The sequence below is a fragment of the Typopeltis vanoorti genome, chromosome 19 (assembly GCF_054136105.1).
Source record: "Typopeltis vanoorti isolate ZY-2024b chromosome 19, IOZ_Tvanoo_1.0, whole genome shotgun sequence".
Taxonomy (NCBI): Eukaryota; Metazoa; Arthropoda; class Arachnida; order Uropygi; family Thelyphonidae; genus Typopeltis; species Typopeltis vanoorti.
Window position 1 is genome coordinate 91,839,079 of NC_143567.1, and position 19,269 is coordinate 91,858,347.

Genomic DNA, 19,269 nt, shown 5'->3' on the forward strand with positions numbered 1-19,269 from the left:
CATGTGCGATTTCCGCTGTTTCTTATTTGTGAGCGAGAATCCGACCAGTCCATAGTGCAGTGTTAACAGTGATGTGATGAATTCTTCTTTTTGTGTTTTATATTATGGTGAGTCCAGGGAATGCAGCCGGTCCTGAATTAATCTTCAACGATACTTTAAATGCGGATGCTGTTTTTTCAAGGGACGAGAGTAGTCTTTCAAAATTAAAGCTTATTAACACTCATTTACGTTCTACAATAGCCGAATCTCGATTGGAAGATATAGTTTATGATAATTTTTCATTAACTTATGAATTTTCATTAGCCGTCATTAAAATATTAATGACGTCATTAAAATATTTTTTTTTTAGGGGAAAAGGGCGGAAAAATATGGTATTGCACGGGATTACAAAATTCCTGGGATCTACCCTGTTTGAAACTCCAGCCCAAAAGTGAGAAAAGCACTTATCGTGCCTAAGGGATATGTTTCGAGTTAGCGCGGAGGAATGGCCAAGCGATTTACGCTGTCACAGTGACGAAAATCACGAAAGGAAAATTCAGGCAAGAAAAAGCATTCACATTAGTGAGAGCTATACCCAGAAATATACTCAGGTTAAATCAATACAAAAGTAATATATTTTCCACATACAAGTAGTAAACTAGTGTATCACCATATTATTAAATCAGATGTAGTTGTAAAGGAAGTGTGCTTGGCATTATGGAACACCGAGTCAATTAATGTAAAAGTCAAAAGCCTCTGCTGTACGCCCACAGATGCGAGACCCTTCGACAGTTCTGCGCATGTGAGAATAAGGAGAATCCATTCCGATAATACGGGAATCAATGCGTCATATCGGAGATGAGTTGTTTATTATTACACGTCGGAAAATGGACTTTTATTTTATGAACATTGTAGTCTTTATAGTGGTAACTATTTTGCTTGTATAACAGTTGAAATTTTTTCGTATAAAGCACGTGATTTCACGTGCCGGTGACTGATTCGCATGAATTGACTATTCTTGGCAATCGGCCAACCCCCGTTCTATTCAAGTAGTCTAGTCGTGAAGATTTTCCGCGCAAACTTTGTTTGCTTATGCTTCGGTAAAGGATTAAAATAAGAATATAATTTTTTATAGTTTTTGACATATCCCCAGCCTCTTCAAGAATATAATTAATGATACTAATGGCTCACACAAAACGTTAAGCAAGTTTGAGCGCGGTTAGTATTTGGAAGGGTCGATTGTTCGATGCTGTTGGCATACTCTCCCTCGATGAGTCTTTGGACTCCCTGGAAGTGTCACATAATAATAATAATAATAATAATAATAATAATAATAATAATAATAATAATAATAATATGACTTTTACATTAATAATAATAATCAAAGACGCATTGTTTCGCTCTTTGACTATAAAACAATAATGAATATTTATTGTACTTTTTTAAAAAGTTTTTGCACCAGAGGAAGTTTGTAAGCTCTTTTCTTCCGTGCTTATAATCAGTGTAATTTTGAGTAATTTCGTAGGATGGATACACTCCTTCGGTGGAACGTAATATTTATCATTTTATTTTATTCTTTAACAATATTTTTATAAGTAAACATAATCTGAAAATGTATTTTTAATGTCTACTGTGACAATTTATACATATGAACAAAGAGAGCGCATGCGTGAAATCGCTCCGCATCCGCTGAGGTTTTCTCAAACAAATCACGAGCAAATAACTTGAATCAGCAAACTAATTAACGTCTAACATATTTAATCACGAGAAATCTTACAATTAAAAAAGTCAACTTGTCGCATAACTTTTAATTCTAAGACTATATAATAGGTCCCCTAGTGGTAATGAATTTCTTAATTTGCGATGAACTTTCTTGATGAGTGTGCGTTGTTTCTCTGAAGTATGTCCGTATCAAGATGGACGGAAATAGAGATGAGAGCGAGCGGTGTATAGAATTAGCACAGAAATATTTAGACGAAGGTCAGCGAGGAATAGCCTTAAAGTATCTACAGAAAGCTCAAAAGCTTTATCCTTCAGACCGTGCAAAAGGTAAAGGTAAAATGGCAGAAAAAAAAGTTGGTACTTATGTGCCATTTTTGTGTTACTGTTGTAAATTAAATTTATTGGGATATTATTTATTAAAAACAGAAATAAACCAGTATCTGTACTGAAATCTTAGGTAACTGTTTCTATCATCAAAATTATACCAACTCATTGGCGTAAGTAGTTTCCTTGATGAGATTGAATGTTTTATGAGCCGTCCGTGACTTACGTAACGCTGATTTTCTAATACCAACAGCCACTTCCCTCACCTGTCATAATTTCATATATAATATTATACATAACCCACCAAAGTATTACTTAATTTTTTGACAGCTTAACTAACCAGTATTAAGTGTTTTAAGTGTTGCATGGTAGTCCAATTAATTCTCTGCTATTTTTGTAGGAACTTTGTTCTGCTTTACTGATTTTAATATATTGCCATATCGGTAAAATGCTGACATGTTAGTATATTGAAATGTAAATGTATTATTCAAATATTAATAATGCAGAGATAGCACGTTGTAGGTGACTTGAATTCAGCTTGGGAACGTGCATACCGAATTGGTATGCACGTTCATACAGCAGAACACCATTAGTAAACACTACTCAAAATTGCTGCGTATTTGGCATTTTTTTAAAAAAAATTTTTCTCTTTCTTTTTCCCTTTTGTAATCACAATTTTTTAATTCTGAAACTTATGTTTATTTCAAGTACATTTTAAAATATGTAGTGTGTATTTTTGTAGCGTTATGGTTGTCATCAGTCTTTTTTTTTTTTTTGTGAAGAACATATGGACTAATACCTTATTATTGGAGTTTTTAAAATATCATATTGCCCATTATAAATGCTCTCTATCGGTTTCTTATGTTCACTGTTGGTCTTAGTTTAGCAGAATTTTTCTCGCCGGTTGATCTCCACATTGTTTTAGGAGAGGCTTAGCTCTTTCTCTTCCCTTGTGGGTTCCAGGACTGCATGACAGATTTCTTGATGATCTTTCCTAGTTGTGTGTTCTGGCTCCCTGACTTTTCAGTTTCTGATATTTCCAGGTTACTTTTTTTGCTGATTAGTTCTTTTCCAGAGGTCTTCATTAGTAATAATTTGAGACAATCATGTATGTTTGCAGCTTTCCTTTGAAATCAACCATGTTTCACATCCATATAAAAGAACTGTATCTCTTGCTTTTTGAATTCTTATACATCTCTAGCAGTGGCATTGTGTGTCCATTTTGGTTGGGTGTGCTGCCATGGCTTATGCAACCCGTGCTACAAAATTCATGTCAGTTTGACTGTATGATTGAATTTTTATTAATGTATGAAAGTTTTAAGAATGTATAGCACATTAGTGCTCATCTTGATTGGTCTAATGCAATTAACTGTAAGATAACTTTGAATATTTATCTGTGCAAAGTGGGGGACAATATGTTTGTTTTAAGATACTTGGTGTGGTATGGTTGGCATATTTGAATTACCCAAAGGTGTAAAAGACTTACCTTCTTCGACTACAATACTGTTTGTTTTCCATTGTAAATATGGGCAAAAAGTTATAAATTTATCAAAAATTATATATTAAAAACTTGTCTGTATTATATATATAAAAACTTGCATACTACATCAGTTCACACTTCACACGTGCAAAACAGATGAAACCCAGAAAACAAAAACAACTCATGACAAATGACAATGTTCAATTGGATTGGTTGACGCAATAACCAATCACAACCTCTAGGTGCTGTTGTCTCAGAGCTCACCCAGCCTCGCCTTCTGAGTGCATTAAAACTACCAGAATGCTAAGAATTTGAACTTCTGCACCATCTGCACATTTTTTCAAAAGGCTCAAAAGTGTATGTATTTTGAATGCACGGCTATTAATGTGAATGTAATGCATTGTTTACACATTGAAAAGTGTCCGCTTCATGAAGCATTAGTATATTGTGTTTACTTTTAGGAATCATGTGAAGTCTGGAAACAATTAGGGGAGTCTTTAATGGGAATAAATGCAAAAACATAATATCGATAATATTGCTATTCGGTGGATGAGCACTGCACACCTGGAATATTCACACCTGGTCTCTAGTTACTTTTCTATCTGTGGATAAAACCTATTGAGATAAGTAAAATGTAAAAAGTAAATTTTTACATTTTCAGTTATACTTGTTACACTGTTATTCCCATTGATTCCAATTTCTTTTGTTTTATTTGTATTTGTTTTTAAGCCAGTTTTCAGTGATTCTTGTAATGTGGTTAGTTTATTTTGGATCTCTACATGTCTACAATCTAGATTATGCATACATTGTCTGCACACAGAATTTTATTTATTTTTTTGTGATATTCCACTGGTATGTGTCATTTCTGTTTTTTAGCACCAGCATACATATTAGGGAGCCATATTCCAGATACAGTTCAGAAAGGTTGTGACAGATATACCAGCCCTCGGCTGGCTAGCTGAGTGGTTAGCATGTTCACTCTCCAGCCTGAAGGCTTTGGGTTTGAATCCTGCCATGGGCATGGATGTTTGTGATTGTCTGTGAAAATACTAGTGGTGGGCAGTAGATGGCATTGGTGTAGATGATGTGATTCGGTGGACTGAGTGATGGAGACGGTGAGTTGTAGAGTGGGTGCCCTCCCTCGATGAGTCTTTGGACTCCTTGGAGGTGTCACGTAATAATAATAATATCTATCTTGCAGCACCCACCCAGCATTGGGATTTATTATAACCTTTCCTTATGAATTTTATTTTCTATGGCATTCTTTTATTTTGGAATGCAGTTCACACACACAATTCTTGTAGAAAGGTTTGTATGCTGGTTAAACGTGATAACTAAAAATTAAGGAATTGACAGCTTACAGTAGAAATATAAATTAAATCAACTTTAATATATACTTTCCAATATTTCGGCAACATCACGTTGCCATCTTCTTGGGAACTTAAAATAAAGACAAGTGCACGCAAGTACTACATAACAGCAAATGAGAAACAAAGCGAGGAGGCTACCGTTTTCCTAAAGTCCTGATGGTGCCCCCTAGCAGGCTATATTGGTAGTTCTTGGCATTTGGGCTGAAGTTCTTCTGATAAATGTTTCCCAAATGTGGGGCAGTTTCATGCATCCAAATTTGTTGAGGTTTGGCATGTTCCTAAGGGCTGAGGCTGATTCCATGAATAGTCTTTCATATTTGAACTTGTTGTGGTGTAATACTGTGCTTTCTTCCACCTTATTCTGTGGCGAGTATCCAGAGCGTGGTCTGCAAGCCCAGAGTGGCTGTACTTGTGAAATCGGATGTAGTCCTTGTGTTCTGATATTTGCTGTCCTGCCTGTTTGGTTAAAGTAGGACAATTTACAGCTGCAAGGGACCTGGTATACACCATGTAGGTCTAGGGGAAGTGGTTGGTATTTAGTGGAGCAGATAAGGGATGCCATATTTTCTATATGGTCTGTAACAAGTGGTCAAGTCACGTTTTTTTAGGATTTTGTTGATTTTTTCCAAGGTGCCTCGGATGTAGGGAATGTTCATAGATTTAGAGTAATCTTTTTTGTGAAGGAGGGAGAGGTGAGTTGTGGATAACTGGTTTAAGTATTTTTTTTGGGGGGGGGTAGCCATTGGCTGAGAAAGTGTGAAGGATGTGATTTAGTTCAGTGGTTAAGGCTTGATCATTTGAACGGATTAGTTTTGCCCTGTTGAATAGTGTCTTAATAACTCCATATTGTTGTGAGGGGGGGGGGGGTGATGGGATTGTTGGTGAATGTATCTGGCTGTATGGGTGGGTTTTCTATAAACCGAGAAAACCAAGGTTCCATCAGGTTGGCGGGTGACTAGTGTGTCTAGGAAGGGGAGGTTATTGTTTTTCTCTTTTTCCAGGGTGAACTTGATTCTAGGGTGTTGGTTGTTTAAGTGTGTTAGGAAGGAGAAGAGTGAATCCAATTCCATAACTCTCCCTCACAACAATATGGAGTTATTAAAACGCTATTCAACAGGGCAAAACTGATCTGTTCAAATGATCAAGCCTTAACCACTGAACTAAATCACATCCTTGACACTTTCTCAGCCAATGGCTACCCCCCCCAAATACTTAAACCAGTTATCCACAACCCACCTCCCCCCCTTTCACAAAAAAGATTACTCTAAATCTATCACCGTTCCCTACATCCAAGGCACCTTGGAAAAAATCAACAAAATCCTAAAAAAACATGGCTTGACCACTTGTTACAGACCATATAGAAAATAGGGATCCCTTATCTGCTCCACTAAAGACCGACCACTTCCCCTAGACCTACCTGGTGTATACCAGGTCCCTTGCAGCTGTAAATTGTCCTACTTTGGCCAAACAGGCAGGACAGCAAATATCAGAATCTCAGAAACAAGGACTACATCCGATTTCACCAGTACAGCCACTCTGGGCTTGCAGACTACGATCTGGGTACTCACCACAGAATAAGGTGAAAGAAAGCCACAGTATTACACCGCAGCAAGTTCAAATATGAAAGACTATTCATGGAATCAGCCTCAGCCCTTAGGAACATGCCAAACCTCAACAAATTTGGATGCATGAGACTGCCCCAAATTTGGGAAACATTTATCAGAAGAACTTCAGCCCAAATGCCAAGAACTACCAATATAGCCTGAGGGGGCACTATGAGGACTTTAGGAAACGGTAGCCTCCTCGCTTTGTTTCTCATTTGCTGTTATGTAGTACTTGCGTGCACTTGTCTTTATTTTAAGTTCCCAAGAAGATGGCAACGTTACATTGCCGAAATATCGGAAAGTATATATTAAAGTTGATTTAATTTAGTTATCAAGTTCACATACAGTCTCCAACAATGGAATTGAAGGCTTTTTCTACAAATCTACTAACATTAAACATGGTTTATATCACATACAGTTAAAGTATTATTATTCTTAAGGTGATGTCTTTTATTCAAGGTATATTTGGCATTAAACCAGACTGTTTTTTCATGCAATCATTTAAAATATTAAAGATTTTTTAAAAGATAAGCTTGCAAAAAATTTTACTGCTAACATAGCAGGTTTATGATCTTCCAATTATTAATTTTCTAAATCATCCTTCTTTTGCATCTTTAGTTGTGACATCAGTTTTGAGAACCTCCAGAGTGATGCTGTCATGTCCTGTAGCTTTTCATTTTTTAATAGTCTTTTTTTTATGTCTAATTTAGATTGCCAGCTGGTATCATGTTTTAATTCATCTACTCCTTTTTTTATTTCAATTTGTATTCTGTCACTACTGTTACTTAAGATTTGACCCGAGTGTTGTCTTTCTCTTTCTTCTGTTCTTCTTTTGACCCAAATTTTCTATTTAGATCCTTCACTTGGACATTCTTTTGTAGTCTTCCTATAATATAATAGTATACAACTCTGCTATTAAACTTGTCTGCAGCTTGCTGTGCCCTGATTGCCAGTTCTTCAAGCCATTACATGTTCTGTGATTATTAATCCTCCCCCCCCCCCACCCCCCCCTGTGTCTATATTCCTCATTCTCTTTTTCATTCCATCCAAATTACTATCTATATTTTTCTTCATCTTTATTTTAAATTCCATATGACTTTGGCGTTTTATGCTTTAACAGATTTGTGTCTATTAACTGTTTTGCCCTGTTTATTTATTTTTTGACATAACTGCATAGCTACAATTATTAGAGGAGGATCTTATCCAGTATCATCACGTTTGGCTGATGGCAGCATGATCTGTTTGATTTTGTGTTTTGATATATTGTACATCTTCTCTTATGTTGGAAGATTGTGCTACTTAACAAGTTATATTTCTGACATAGTTCTACCAATAACTTGCCATTTCACAGTAAAATATTTTCCGTTTCCCTTTCTCAGACTGTGTTTGCCTACCAACTTTATCGTTAAAGTTGCCTTTGAAGAGTGTGCTGTCTTTACTGTGTGTTGTTATCATGATATTTATTATCAAGTGGACTATAAAGCTTTTCTTTTTCTTCAAAAGATGCATTTTCATTTGGAGCATACCACTGGACATCTCTTAGCCTTCCAAATTTAGTTTTAATATTTACTGTTATTTATTCTGAAATTGGTTTGCATCTGATCATTGCTCAACTAAATTATTTGCTCATGAGGATTCCAATTCTCTGTTGATGTGTATATTAGGCTTCCTTAAATAAAGAGACATATCTTCATTAGAACAACAGCCTTTATTCTACCAGTACCATTCTATCTTACTTCACTATCCCCAGTAACCTAATCCAGTCTTATATTTTTCTTAGTTGTGCTAGATTTCCTGTTTAATAGTGATTTATCATTCTTATTTTTGTTCTAATTTCTAGGCTTTGGTTGTCTCACAGATATGAGAGTGAACAGATGGCATCATTAGTAGAATCACATTAAAAGTGAAACATTAGGAAGGAATTTTACATCATTAGTATTTGGTAATATGTGGGCAGTGCTAATCTCTAGTATGGTCACTAAAACAGAATAAGAGAGTAAATATTACCAGACTAGGTGTTTGATGCCAAGATAGCAGAAAACCAAGATCTAGGTGAACTGATGCAGTTAGAATTGCAGTCGTGGTAGATAGACTAATTTGGAGGATGATTATTATTATTATCCTAAGATCCCATGGAATCAAAGACTCATCTAGGACCCCTTTTGTCATACAGACAGCTGATCATACTGCCTTAAACACGTTCAGGTTCTCCGCAGACACCACACTTTCAGACATTTCATTCCAATCATTCGCAACTCTATACAAAAACCTGCTTCTCACGCCCCTGCTCACACCTTCCTTATATAGCTTCGAGGGATGATCTCTTTTTCTCTTCTTCCTATCCACCAGACTGCAAATTGCATTGTCTCAACCTTTCTTTAAATTCAACATTCCAGAGATCAGAAACTATTTTAGTCAACTGCCTTATACAATATTCCATTGTATAAGGATGTGATAAAGAACCAGAATCTCCTTACTTCTACAAGTCATTGTCCTCCATCATTGCCAGAATTTGTTGTGGTGTCCTCATAATTTTGGCAAAGTGTCCTCTAAATTTTAGATCCTTATCCACAATCACTCCAAGATCTTTTATTTCCTCCACCTCCAGCAATATATCCTCACCAAGGGTAAATTCTACATCCCCCATCTTTGTTTTTCAAATTTTAAAACCTTGCATTTCACACAATTGAACTGACATCCCCACTCCTGTGCCCATTCACTCAGCCTATGTAAAGCCACAACATCTGCTCTACTTCTCATAGTTCATCCCAACTTTTGCATCATCTACAAACAGCTGAATATCCCCATTCAAATCTTCTCCAATATCATTAACCTACAGGTTAAATAGCAGTGGTCCTAAAACAGACCCCCGAGGGACCCCACTAGTGACTTTCCTCTTCTGGGATATTGCTCCCCCCCCCCCCCATACACAACTTATTGATACCTATCAGACAGCCAATCCCGAATCCAATGCACTTGTCTAATATTCATCCCCATCCATTCTAGTTTGACTATCAACATATGTAGTAATCCATCTATGAAAAGCCTTTGCAAAGTCTAAGTATACTACATATATCCATCTCCCACGTCCAATGCTGCTGTCATCTTATTGTAATAAGTAGATTACTAAAACATAACCTCCCTTTAGCAAATCCATGCTGTTCATCAACGATAATGTTTTGATAACCAATCAGGATGAGACTTTTCCTCTAGTTCCATTTCTTTATTGTTGACTACTTATTTTAAGTTTTGTTGGGGTCAAGTTTGTTTTATTAACTGACTTCTCGTTGTTTGGTGGGATTTTCTGGTGTTATACCATACATCATTTTTTAGCTTAAGCTAGCACAGAATACAGTTTGGTCAGCTAAGTTGCACTAATTCATTCTTGTTCATTCATTATCTAACTGTATACCTAATAACTGGGCATACTACAGCATCCAGACTGTTGGGTCAAAAATCAATAAACTTTGCAAACCACCAAGCCAATTCCTGTTCATGGTTATGTGAATTACATATATTAACCCCTGATTTATGTGGATTCACTTTTACACTGTTTTTTTTCCCACCACTGTATATGTTACTATGTGCAGTGTGCACAGCATGTTATCCAGCATATCACTTCATTTGAATTCTGCGAGTTCAAAATTCATTGTTGATTTGAAGAACTTTAAAAACAGAGATATATAAATGCTGGTTCGATACACTTCTGATGCTATTGTTTCTACGTGTATATAATATATTGCAGGTTTCATTTTTACCCTTATTAAGCATGTCAATAAGACTGACAAAAGAAAGTCACAACAATGAGAATATCCTGGCACATAAAAAAAATAAATAAGTCTTGCTGTTATCAGTTTGGATACATAGTTAAAAACTATACAAAAAAAAATCCTGTTTCAATCCATGTTGATATTGCACTTTAATTTAAATTAAACAAGTCAACAATAAGAACAATATTTAAATATAATGATAAAATTAAAGAAGCAGTGAAAATGTTACTTCCTTCTTATCAAAGAAAATCACCCATTCTCAAAGCAAAACTATCCAAGAGTTTGAAAAGTTGGAATTGCGTGGATTAAAGATTTAATTCAAAAATCGATACCCGTCAACACATAAAGAATAACAAATAAGGCTTTCAGTCTATAAAAAAAAAATAGAAAAAGTCAATCAATCAATAAAAACAGTCAAAAGATGTGAAAAAAAAAGTTATCTCCAATTTAATATGGAAATTTGCTATACTCATGTTTTTTTGGAACACGTCCCCTTCATAAAACAGGAGTTACCTGTGCTTTGATTATTTATAAATCTGCTTTTGTCATATCATTAGCACAACCTTTTATTTGCTTGTTCGACTAACATATTGATAATTTTATATTTTTGAATGGAGAATTATGTATATTAATGCAGCTCTTATCATAATTGCATGAATCCTGAAATAAATGTATTGGGTTGGACTCTCTTTTTTTATTATTTTTTATTATTTTTAAAATTTTTATTTTTTAGAGTTGATTGAACGTCTTCAGAAATTGAATGGTACAGCCAGTTATGAAGAAAAGCCTGGTATGTCTAATTCAGAAGAAAAGTCTTCCAGCCCACAAGCTCCCCGAAGAAGATCAAAATTGTCTTCAGATAAAGATGAAACAGTTGATAAAACATTAGAATATACTCAGGAACAGTTGGAGGCCGTCCAAAGGTGTATGCAATTTTTTTTTTCTCCTACTCTATACACATATTTGTTAAAGAATGTAAACAAGGTGATTTCACCTTCAGCAGTGAAAATCATATACCTCATTGGCTTTTTTTTTTTTCACTTTTCTCCATTCTTATAACTTTTTTTTTTTTTTTTTTTTTTTTGAGCTATCAGCTTGATTTCGAAAGAGCTTTTTTACAAATGTCTATGTTACAGTGGAACTTCATGGATTTGCATAAAGAACAGCTTGTATATGTTCGTATATGCTTGTATATAAACTTTATATGTTAAATTTACATATAAAGTTTATATGCATAATAATATATTAAGTTTGCATATAAAGTTTATGAACTCTGTATCCAAACTTGTCAAACATTACTGTTCGCATTCTTATTTAGAGATGACCTCTTCCCCACCCTTCCTACTCTTCTTCCTTCTACATTTTCTCTCTTTCTTTCTTCTCTGGAAATATTTTCTGAAAAGACATTTACACTTATATCTCTGTTGTCATATCTTTTCTTTCCCTCATGTTCATGAAACTATAACTTTGCATACCCACACTTGTTATAATTAATATTTTATTTTCTCAAATCTGCATATGATAAAGAAAATATGTAATTTTATCATTGTCTAATACAATGATAAATAAATAAAAATGTTCATGTCTGCAATTTTTTTAAATATCTGACTTACACATGAAATATCACAAGCCCTTATAACATATCAGTGCTGTATGGACAAGAGGGTAAGAAAAAAGGAGGACTTTTTTTCGAACAACTGAAGGTTGTATTCTTTAGGGAAGAAAGAGTGAGTAAGGCTGTTCTAAAGAACAGAAGTAGATGGAATTAAAGAGTAGGATGCAGAGAAGTTCATTAGTTCAGCAAGTTTCAAGCTGGTGACTCTTGTTCTTATGATTTTGGAGGAAAGTGGAGGAATGATAGTGGCTAATTCAGCAGAGCAACCTGCAGAACAGGCATGAGGTGAAAGCTAAACATCTGTAAGAGAGATTGAAGTGGATTTGAGAGAGAGATAGGAATCATTGATTAATCAACTAGTCCTCTTCCTGGATGGCATTGAGCAACCTTAGAAAGATCAATGCATCACCCCAAATGTGTGAGTAATATTCCATGGTTGGACAGATTTGAATAGAGTTAGCAGCTTTACCGTTACAGTCTATTTGTAAGTATTGTCCTGAGCAGAAAAGTCTTTTGGTGGCTGCAGAAGTTATGGTTGAGATGTGTTTGTTCCAGGGAAAGGATTGAAGGTTTAGGTCAGTCCAAGAAGGAAAATCTCATCATGATTGTATATCTGAATAGTATTGAAACCTATGTGAAGAGATGTGAGATCTTTCTTGAAAGAGATCAGACAAGACTGAGTTTTCATGGCATTGAAGTCTACAAGGTTGTCCTTACTCCATTGAAACATAAAGTCCTTATAAAGATTCCTTTCATCAACGAGAATCGAACTTGGGTCTTTCCCAGTTGAAGGGTTCAGTGTCTAGTTCAGTTCTTCCAATTGCGCTACAGAGGCACTCAAACTGGTTTTGGAATATTTAGAGAACCACGACTTGGATGGTAGTTATGGATTTTGGGTGGAATTGGGGGTAGGGATGAAGGCCCTCATTCAATTCCTAGAAAAGGAATTATGGACAAGGTAATAGTTTGGTTTACCACCAGGAGAGGTGACATCTGCAGTATATTTGGAAAGAGAGGCTGTTTGAAAAATGTCCAGGGTGTTAGGAGAATGGTGAAGATTAAGTACTCTGGTAGTTAGAGGGACAATTTGTGTTAGGTCATTACTAAGAAGTAGCATCTCTTCCATCGTGATCAGTGAATTTTGAGAAGGGGAAGCCAGTTTCTGTTGAGGTAGCTACATTGCCGGCAACTTTACCATGCTTTATGTTAATGTGCATGTTAGTGGAATTAAATTGAACACACAACAATGTGCTTGATTTAATACTTTGCTTTCTTTTTTTCTTGTTTGTGATGGTGCATAAGGTGCTTTCAGATAAAGTCAACACATTCCTTATCATGATTGACTGGCTTCTTTTATACTTCCAGTGGTATGGATTTTCTGGCATGATAATGGCAGTTGCACTATCACTTAACCCTTAATTAGTCACGTTTTTTGTTACATAATTAGTCGCATGGTCAGTATGTCAGAAATCGCTCCTTACTCCACAATTGATTGCGCTGATGGCTAGCATATGACTGATTTGGCACAGGGGCAGCAAGAAACTTAGCTATTCAAGATCGCAACAAAAATCGATTTTGTCAGAAATCAAACTTGAATGACGGGTCAAATAGACCCCATGCAACTAATAAAAAGTTAAAGGACCATTATTAATTTTTTTTATAAATATGCTCTATTTTATTAAAAATTTATTATCAATTTTATTAAACACATGCCTAGAAATCTTACAGGTGATGCTACAATCAGCACAACATGTTAATATTTTTATTAATTATACTGATTATTAATAATTCACTAGTAATAATATTATGTGACACCTCCAAGGACTCTCATGGGAGGGAACACTACTACACAACTCACTGTCTCCTCTACTTAATCCTTCAACTGCACAACGACAGGTCTTTCCCCCACTACCATCAATTGTATTTTTTACCTGTATGCAGGATGAAAAACCCAGGTTTCCAGGAGTAAAAACACCGCTACCTCTGTATGAGATGGCTAACTCACATTCAATTGATCAAGTCCATATAAACATTCTTATATGGACCATATAAATATTTTGTCATGATGATATTTGAACTCCAGTCTTTTCTAATTGGTGGACACAATATTCCATCGTTCTTCCAATTGCACTACAGAGATGCTTAAAAGAGAATTTGATAATTAAATATACAAGCTATAGGCATATATTTATTAAACTTATATGAAATGCTATCAGAATGAAGTCATAATAAACAAAATATATGAGAACAGTTGATGTTAGCCTGAGAAACAACAAGAGGGTTGAATTTTGATTTTCAGTTTCAGTAAGGAAATACTGTGAGTAGACATATTACTAACTATTATAATAACGGAATTAACTCACATAAGTTATTCTTTATTTGTAGAATTTTCACCTGAGTATCACAGGCATCATCAGAACAGGTACAAGGCTATAATTAAACAGTAACTGTTATATTCACAAAGTGGCACCTAAGTAGCTAAGGTTAAATTTCCTAAATTTATTTATTTTATTATTATCATCATCATCATCAAATTCCTGCATTGTACCCTCAAGGGGTGTACAAGATATGATAGTACCACATGAAAAATTACATCATTACTAACTTCCTATCTACAATTTTCCTCCAAATCAGTCTGTTACTTGTCAAGACTCCAACATTATCAGATCTTATATTTCTATCGTCTAAGACACTTTGTACCGTATCAATCCACCTATATCTTGGTCTTCCTCTGGGTCGTTTTCCTGCCAACCTGGTAGAGAACACTTGTTTTGCTAATCTTTTCTCTTCCATTCTGTTTAAGTGACCATACCACCTGAGATTAGCTCTGCTAACGCATTCCTGGATGCTGACAATGTCAAGTTCTTTCCTAATATCCTCATTTTTAATATGATATTGCCATTGATGTCATCTGTTCACGCCTCTAATCTTTCTCAGGACTCTCATATCTGCGGTCTCTAGTCTTTGGTCAAGTGTTTTACTTCTGACCCAGCTCTCAGATCCATAAGTTAAAACTGGTTTGAACACTGTCTTGTATACAGCTAATTTAATGTTCCGATTAATTTCTCTCTTATTCCATATGAATTTATTCAATTGACTTCCCACCATACCAGCTTTGCTGATTCTGTTGTCTATTTCTATATTGAATTTACCATCTTCACTAAAAATCGTGCCTAAGTAGCTGAAATGTTTTACTTGTTCCACAGGTTCTCTATTCACAACACAGTTGATATTTTCAATGATTCTGCCTATTTTCATTGTCTTTGTCTTTTTATTGCTGACCTTCATACCATATTTATTACAACAGTTATTCAATTTAGTCAGAGAATCTTGCAGACTTGTAGCGGATTTATTTAGAAGTATAACATTATCTGCATAAAGCAAAGAGCTGACATTAACATCTCTAATTTTGATATCGTGTTTAATACCAAAATAAAAAATGATGGTACAACATGACAAAATTATTATTATTTATTTATTTTTTATTTTTTTAATTATTTAAATGTAATTATTTAATTATTAAATAATAATTTAGTTATTCAATTATAATAATTTTAAAAAAAATCTTTTTATTTTTTATATTTTTTTTATAAATATATATATGTGTGTATACAATTATATGTTAGGAAAGATTTGCTGCTTTATAAAGTACTATCTCCCACAAGGGGGAAAGATGTAGACCATGGGATCTGTTTAGGTTAGGGGAGTGAAGTAATGTTTCACATGTTTCTTTGAAGAGCCGTTCCATTAGGAACCGACTTTTGTGAATGACATGTTTTTTCCACTTAACTCTGTGTCTGGTGTTGATGGCATGTTCTGCAATTCCAGACTGTTCGGGTTCAAGGTACTGGATGTACGACTGATTTTCTTCTAATCGGACCTGAGCAGATCTTCCTGTTTGTCTGAAATATGATAATCCACACGAGCAGGGAATCTGGTAGACACCTGGATAGCTGAGATGTGGGAGCTTGTCCTTTGGCAACATTAGGAATGTGGAGATTTTTCGAAAAGCCACACAGATATTTAGTGGTTTTAGCACCTTAGCTATGCATTCACTAACCCCGTGTACATAGGCAATAGGTATACGTGTAGGTTCTTCTGTACTTGAAAAGGATGCTGGAGCATGACTACTTAAAGCTCTTTTTATGAAGGACTTCTTATAGCCATTGGATATGAAGGAGGAATTAATATACTGTAATTCTTTTTGTAAAAGTTCTTCTGAAGAATAAAAGGAGTTGGCTCTATGAACTAGTGTTTTTATAGTACCTGCTTTTTGGCTGGGATGGTGATGTGATTCAGCATGGATGTACTGGCCTGTATGAATCTCTTTCCTATAGACTGTGAATTGTAGATAACCATCTGGTTGGTGAAGAATCAAGAGGTCTAGAAAGGCTAACTGCTTATTTACTTCTACTTCTAGGGTGAACTAAATCCTTGGATGAAGCGCATTAATTTTTGAGAGAAACTGTTGTTGTTCTTCTGAGGTGCCCTTCCATATGGCAAAAATGTCGTCCACATATCTGAACCAAATGTTAATTCTGGGTGTAATGTTGTCAAAGATACGCTGTTGGAAATGCTCCATGAAGTAGTTGGCAATAGCAGGAGATATTGGATTACCCATTGCTGTCCCTTCCATTTGTTGGTATAACTGGTTTTTGAAGGAAAAATAACCGGACTGTATTACAAATTCAAATAATTTGACAATGTCTGGAGGAAATTCTTGGTGTAGTAATTCTATGCTGTCCGCCAACAGAACATTGGTAAATAGCTAAACAACATCTAGACTAATCATAATCTCCGAATCGTCTAGATGCAGATCGGAAATTTTATTTCTGAAGTCCACAGAATTTTTTATATATGTAGCAGTTCTTCTAGTTGAAGAAGTGGGTAAATTTGACAGAAATTTTGATATTTTGTAAGTGGGACAACCTATACAGTCCCCTACACGTATACCTATCCCCTATGTACATTGGGTTAGCAAACGCATAGCTAAGGTGCTAAAACCACTACATATCAGTGCAGATTTTCGACCATCAGAAAAATCTCCACGTTCCTAATATCTCCAAAGGAGAAGCTCCCACATCTCAGCTATCCACGTGTCTACCAGATTCCCTGCTCGTGTGAATTATCATATTTCGGACAAACAGGAAGATCTGCTCAGGTCCAGTTAGAAGAAAATCAGTTGTACATCCAGTACTTTGAACCCGAATAGTCTGGAATTGCCGAATATGCCATCGACATCAGACATAGAGTTAAGTGGAACAAGACAAAAGTCATTCACAAAAGTCGGTTCCTAATGGAACGGCTATACAAAGAAACGTGAAACATTACTTCACTCCCCTAACCTAAACAGATCCGATGGTCTACGTCTTTCCTCCTTGTGGGAGATAGTACTTTATAAAGCAGCAAATCTTTCCTAACATATAATTGTATACACATATATTTAAAAAAAAAAAAAATTTAAATTATTATAATTGAATAATTAAATTTAAATAATTAAATAAATTAGGAAATTTAACCTTAACTACTTAGGTGACACATTGTGAATATAACAGTTATTGTTTAATTAGCCTTGTACCTATACTGATGATGCCTGCGATACTCAGGTGAAAATTGTACGAATAAAGAATAATTTACGCGAGTTAATTCCGTTATTATAATAGTTGGTAAAGGTTGAATTTTGAGTAGATTACATTGGCATCAGGTGGAGGTTGGCATCAGTTCAACTCACTTTTTCTCCCCAGTTGTTTGCCACATTTTTTTGGATGTACCTAAACATATAACTTTGATTCGGTTATACAGATAAATTGAAAAAGTTAATATAGATTTAAATCTGCAGAAATTGAACTCCTGTAAACAGAGTACTCTACTGTAGTTTGAAGGGATAAGGGAGGGGAACATGAAAATAGTTTTGGCTTTATCTGCTGTATGCAAATTGTTCTCATGATTTGCATTTGACCTAATTTGAGTATCTTATATGTTTTAGGATAAAGCAGTGCAAAGATTATTATGAGGTTTTAGGAATTAGTAAAGATTTTGAAGAGTCAGAATTAAAGAAACAGTATAGAAAACTAGCATTACAGTTCCATCCAGATAAGAATAAAGCACCTGGAGCAGCAGAAGCTTTCAAAGGTACAGGATTTAATTGCTAAGAATGTTTCTGTAATTTATAATTTATATATAATTTTTCTATAAAGTTTGAGAATAAATGTGATGTTATGTGTCTGGAATATCTTAAATTCTGTTTAACAAGAAACTGTTATTAGTGTAATGTCTTAGTTATGCAGTTTACTTTACTTCAAACTTGGTTTGTCTTATGGTCCCCTAAAATATGCAAACATATGGGATGTAATTATATAAAAACTTTAGCAGTTCAGTTAGATCAGTTAAAATATGCTTAAATCATGGAAGGAAGGAAATATGTTTATTTTACAGAGCACAAGCAGATGATGCTGTTAATTTTCTGGGATATTAAAATTGTAATAATTTCTTTTGACTATTGATAATTATTTCTAATGCAGATGTTGCTTAAATGTCATGTGCAGATTGCCTGTCACCTTTTACTACGTTCCTTCAGCATGTAGTAAAAGGGGATATTGATGAATAAGTGATATTGATTATTAGTGTGTAGTAAAGATTAGTTATTTAATAATGTTGTTTTCTGAATTTTTACCATCCTCCCTCTTCCCCACATATATGAAATTTAGAGTGATTAGCTAATGCTAGAATGCATAAACTTGCAAGGTATATGCATTGATGTACTTTGACATGGAATTGCCTGTGGATAAAGAGTGCTAATAAGTCTCCATCGAGTATGTTGTTGATAATTATCATTCTGGTTAAGTTACAAAAGAGTATACATGATATTTGAATAGAAAGTGATCATTTAATTTTGAACAGGATAATGAATATCATCATGGCCATAAAATTCGCCGTAAACATTTTCAACATAGGAAAATTCTGCATAAACATTTTTGTGCAAGACATTTTTGCCATAAGACGTTTTCGACGTAAAAAATTCAAACACGATCTGGTGACCTTATCAACCAACTAGTTAGAGGAAGGTAATTTCTTTAAAATTAAGCTTTCTGACAGTCTGCTTGTGTGCTTCCTTTGATAAATATTTCTATGCATTTACTCTGTTATGTAAAGCATTTGGTGAGCATTGTCACCCTTCTCAACCCTGGAAATCTAAAGTTTATCAAGCAATGGCAAACTTAAAATCATCAGCTTCTAGTTCACAAGTCTCTGCTTGGTCTTTAATTGCAGATATTTCATCAAATTTAGATAACATTTCATCTCTGATGTCGGCTTTAGCAAATTTGTGTTGTAATATTAAATGGAGGCAAAAGATAGGCCAAGCACCCCGTATCCCAACTGAAAAAAGTGGATATATATAATTCCA

General features: G+C 34.9%; 1 protein-coding gene across 1 annotated transcript in view; it reads left to right on the plus strand.

Annotated features, from left to right (window-relative positions):
* Window positions 1–1,684: 1,684 nt before the first annotated feature.
* LOC150096340 (dnaJ homolog subfamily B member 12-like) overlaps window positions 1,685–19,269 on the plus strand; it is a 173,152-nt gene continuing 155,567 nt past the window's right edge. The window contains exons 1-3 of the mRNA XM_090409183.1: window positions 1,685–2,028; window positions 10,983–11,172; window positions 17,851–17,996. Of these exons, the coding sequence (XP_090265309.1) occupies window positions 1,896–2,028; window positions 10,983–11,172; window positions 17,851–17,996 (469 nt within the window). The 5' untranslated portion in view covers window positions 1,685–1,895. The remainder of the gene's footprint in view (window positions 2,029–10,982; window positions 11,173–17,850; window positions 17,997–19,269) is intronic.